Source organism: Antrostomus carolinensis, unplaced genomic scaffold, assembly GCF_000700745.2.
Source record: "Antrostomus carolinensis isolate BGI_N321 unplaced genomic scaffold, ASM70074v2 scaffold43826, whole genome shotgun sequence".
In the NCBI taxonomy this organism is placed as follows: Eukaryota; Metazoa; Chordata; class Aves; order Caprimulgiformes; family Caprimulgidae; genus Antrostomus; species Antrostomus carolinensis.
The window spans coordinates 14,530-18,993 of record NW_010323365.1 but is presented as its reverse complement, the minus strand read 5'-3'; the positions used below and the strand labels follow the sequence as shown (position 1 = coordinate 18,993).

Genomic DNA, 4,464 nt, shown 5'->3' with positions numbered 1-4,464 from the left:
ATATAAACTCACTGGCTGTTTTTTTTTCTGTCTATATTCTGCAGTATAGATGGTCTATATTTGGAGATACTCCAGATCAAAAGGAATGAATATTGCTTTGATCCCATAAACTGAAACAAAAAAAATTCTGGTTTATACCTGGTCCAAGACTACTATATGTATATTAGATACATAAATCAAACCTCCTCAAAGTGGTATACAAGGAACCAAAATTTTACCAAATATAATCTGTCTTAACCAATTAGATATTTTATTTGTCTAGTCATCCCATAAGTATGTTAAGCTATCGATACTTCACACTTCCTAAGTAGTTCCAGGTAAAACTGGAGGTATTAAACAGTTACAGGACACTGTGAAGCTACACTTTTTAATGGAGTGATGCTTTCAGAATTTAACTTTTAATGTCATTAAAATATTTCATTACTTTTAAATTTCTTTAGAGATGAGGGGAAGAGTTGGTATACTTAAGAGTGGCAGGCAAGGAAAGCAGTGAAGTACTTCTGCCCTCTCTGGCTTTCATATTGTATGCAGTTGCAAAGATTGAAAAAATACTGAAAAAAGTTTAAATCATGCTGTATGAAGGGATCTGAACTGAATCGGTGAGACAACAAATTATAAAGAGGTAGAGCAGCAAGCTATTTACAAAAAAAAGAGTAAGTTGACTCTGCGTATGATTTGATATTGTGGTTTTCAGAATATGGTCATAAAGCCCAGATATCCCACCCACTCCTCCAACAAGCAAAACACTTAAAGATGGGTATGATACCAACAAGAAGCAATGGTGATGGCTTAAAAACTCCTATTCTAAATAAAACCAAGCATGTGAAAAATGAGTTGCTCCTATTTGCTGTGAGCCACTGGAAAACCCATTCTCCCTTATGCCATGGCCAGAGGTCAGAATGAAATGGCACCAGGCACAAAGACATTGCCTATGTGGGGCGCTTTGCCTTCTCAGTGCAGACCTTGGTGACCAGCACCTACTGGGACACCAGGAGTCATCGCTGGTGGTTTCCAGGCAGTCACCATAGTGGCCAAACTGCCCTTTAAGACTGTGCAAGGCAGCCCAAACGTCATCCTTCCATAACTAATAGGTGAGCATGAGAAGGGGATTTTTTTTTTTTTTTTTTACTCAGACAGGATGAGTTGATTAAATAGTTGCTGGGGAGGATAAGATGACATCAGATGTGGCTTCAGGTCCCACTTACCCTGGCCTGCGGGTAGGCTGCTGTCACCCAGAACGGTCCTGCTGCACTCCTTGACCCACAGAAACAGGCTTCCTGCCCCTCTCGTGGGCTGGACCCAGCTATTGGACCCGGGGGATGTGGTTCCATGAGCTGACCCAGCAGAAAACTACACAGGTTTTGCTATTTTTGGCCGGTTAATTTTCCATTAGCCTGCTCTGCCGCTCCATAATCAATTGATATGACTCAAAGGAAGCAGCAAGAACATGTGGCTAAGGGCAAGATGGATCCAGGCCACCCTTTCCATGGAGCCTGCAGTTACATCAGATTAAATGTAATGTGAAACCAGTGTCTACACTGGTGGTGGTAAGGTTGCCTCCATTAAATGTACATAACATAGACCTAAACAGTCTTCCAGCGTGACTCACAGCTTCATGCTCCTGTGCTGTGTGTCTGAAGCACGCCAAGGCTCTACACAGTTTGAACAGACGGTCTTGGCCAGCACAAGTCCCACAAGACATGCTTCCTGCCTTTAGTCCCCTGCCACATGCTCTCGCTCTCTTGACTGCCCAAATAATGACAGAAATAAGAAGACAGTAGTAGTCCACTCCTGATTTCTACAAGGGCTTCATTTTGCCAACACAAAACATCGAGTGGATGACCTTTTCTTCAGGCACTGAGATAAGGCTGAGAGAGACAGGAAAGGGCATCACGTGTTACGCTCCATCAGTATGACCCCTGAGACAAACCTAAATATCAGTTGAGACACAGAAGAGGGACTTCCTCTGGTTACCATTTCTGATTACCGCCCTTATAGGGAACTGGTGGTGTTTAACTTTTTGGAACTATATAAGTTGATTTTTTTTTTTCTATTATATATTGTTACCATGACTGTTAAGTCTACAAATTCCTTCGTCTACAAAGACCTTCCATAGGTCTTGTGGTCAGCCACAGAACGATTCTGATAGCCTGTTGGATGCCAAAGTACATCTGGATTTGGCTAGCTGAAGCGATCTTCAAAGCCAACTTTAAGTACCAGTGCAGATGTACATGGTAGCTTCTACAATTATTTCTGATTATCTGTCAGAGGACTGATGTGTGTGTGTGTCTGTCCTGAAAAGGAGATGGAAGAGAGATGGGGGTATAGACTAAACCATTTATGCTTTGTCAGAGAGAATAAGCATTGATGAAAAAAACTAAAATTTCTCTCTCAGAACACACGGTAGCAAACTTTCTCTGTTCCTCCAAGAGAAACCTGAAGTAGACATGGCTGAGGAGCTTTACCCTTCATGCCTGAGCTGCAGTACTCTCTCTCCAGCAGAGACCAGCCAAAGGCAGCTTTCATAGTGCTATCAGAGAAGCGGTTGCTGGATTTTGGAGACGTAGGGCACAAAGACTGCCCATTTCTTGTGCTTTTCTAGAAAGACAGATAAAGACTAGGTTTAGATTTTATCTGTATTCTCTTCCTTCCATAGAAAACTTCTGGTTTCTCTCAAACCCCAAATTTGGGTAAGGCTTTTTACTTTGATTTGGGTACGTTTCTTGTCTGGTTTGTTGAAACCTTGCTCATTACAGCACAGACACGTAGTAAAAATGCACAGTATATGAAGAAAACCTTGTCACAAAAGATGTGCTATGCAAAACTTTAGTGAACTGAACTCCTAATTAGGAAAAAATCCCTTAGACCTGTCTATCATGTAACCTAACCAATAATAACTTCTGTTAAGAAAAATCATTTTCCTAGAGTTGAAAAGCAAAAGGCTACTACTCAAGCTCCAAAACATTCATTTGTAATCCTAATTCAGTGAGTATCATGCTGTTTAAAATAGAATGACTAAATGTCCTTTTTGTAAAAAAAACCAAAAAACAACCAGTGCAATGAATTGTCTTTAAATTCTCCCTGAAAGACAATCACATTCAGATGTTCCTTGGCACCGACAAGTTTCAGTGCAGCCATTTCAAAGGCTTTTCTTCTTCAAACAGCGTGGTACGTTATATAAAGTTATGTGGCTATTGGAAGGGAACTCACGTACTGCATTAAGGTGGGGGTCTAGAATACTACAGGGATACTTAGCAGCAAATGCTAGATCACAGTTCAGCGAGGCCACATAACCAAATTCCAGATTATCCCTTTTATTACATTTGACTAATAAATCTTTGGAAACTAGAGTCTGACAAGCCCATCACAGCGTTTTAACTTTTCAGTGGTGTGTGTAGAATACATATACACACAGAATCTTATGAAAGCCAATAAAAAAAAAATAAAAAGCAGCAAGTCTATAGCAAGAAGAGAAGAAAAAGTAGCCTTAATGTCTGATGCCACCAGACTGAAAAGTTACACTGAAAGATGTGCGTCCATTTTTTAATTTGAACCTTCTCAACTGAAGTACAGCAGTTTATAACTTAGTTCCAGTGAGGAGATTTGCACATCAGACAATTCACTGCGTGATGGACGGGACAATGTTAAATATGCTTTCACTGCAGTTCCACAGGTCACTGGCATGGGCATAAGCCAAGACCATATGGTTAAGATTATTGCAACACAGCTATCGGTCATGCAGCTAGCTCTACAGTAACTAACAGCATTTAATGCTCAGATAATGTGGTTTCATTATCACAAACAATATTAAAGAGCCCTTTCCCGTAGAGAGACAATCCAAGCAAAAGTCTGCACCATTCCACCAGGCTGTTAATTGAACGTTTTTCCACCAGGATTCAGAAGGAGGAGGAGGGGGTTAAGGGAACTCACTGATATAGCAACATGGTTGAATGCAAACCTATGCTGCAGAAGACTTACCATCATCCAGGTACATCTGGTCCAATTCCTCAGGTTCTCGCTTGATCATTACAGGAATAGGGGCCAAATTATGATTACTTTCCTCATGCAACTCTGGCAATGACAGTGGTTGGGCTGTTGGAGACTCATTTCTGTGAACCTTCGGCAGTTGCTGCTGCTGTTGACCCATTATGGATGAGTGAGTTGGACTGCAGGACTGCAAATAGGTTGGCTCTTGGGTAACAGATGGAACTGGAGAAGAGGGACTGTTGGGATAGACTGTTTGTTGATAACCAAGGGGACAGCTACTGCTCAGATGTTGACTCACCTGCGGCTGCAGCATGATGTGAGATGATTGCTCGGGGGAGCTTGGGTGCACAACTATAGACCTTGGCACTTCCTGTATGGTGGGGACACCTCCAGCGGGCTGCTGAAGTCCGAGGTGACTGTGACCCGGGTTGGGGATGCACTTGTAAGGAGAGGACGAAAGGTCGTGCAGCTTGGGAC

At 42.0% G+C, this 4,464-nt stretch overlaps 1 protein-coding gene across 1 annotated transcript in view; it reads right to left on the bottom strand.

Annotated features, from left to right (window-relative positions):
* Positions 1-2,533: 2,533 nt before the first annotated feature.
* Positions 2,534-4,464, bottom strand: part of LOC104526964 (nuclear factor of activated T-cells, cytoplasmic 1-like) — a gene marked incomplete at its 5' end in the record, with an annotated part of 16,352 nt that continues 14,421 nt past the window's right edge. The window contains 2 exon segments of the mRNA XM_010170558.2: positions 2,534-2,598; positions 3,979-4,464. The exon segment at positions 3,979-4,464 is cut by the window's right edge and continues 20 nt beyond it. Coding sequence (XP_010168860.2) covers positions 2,534-2,598; positions 3,979-4,464 — 551 coding nt within the window.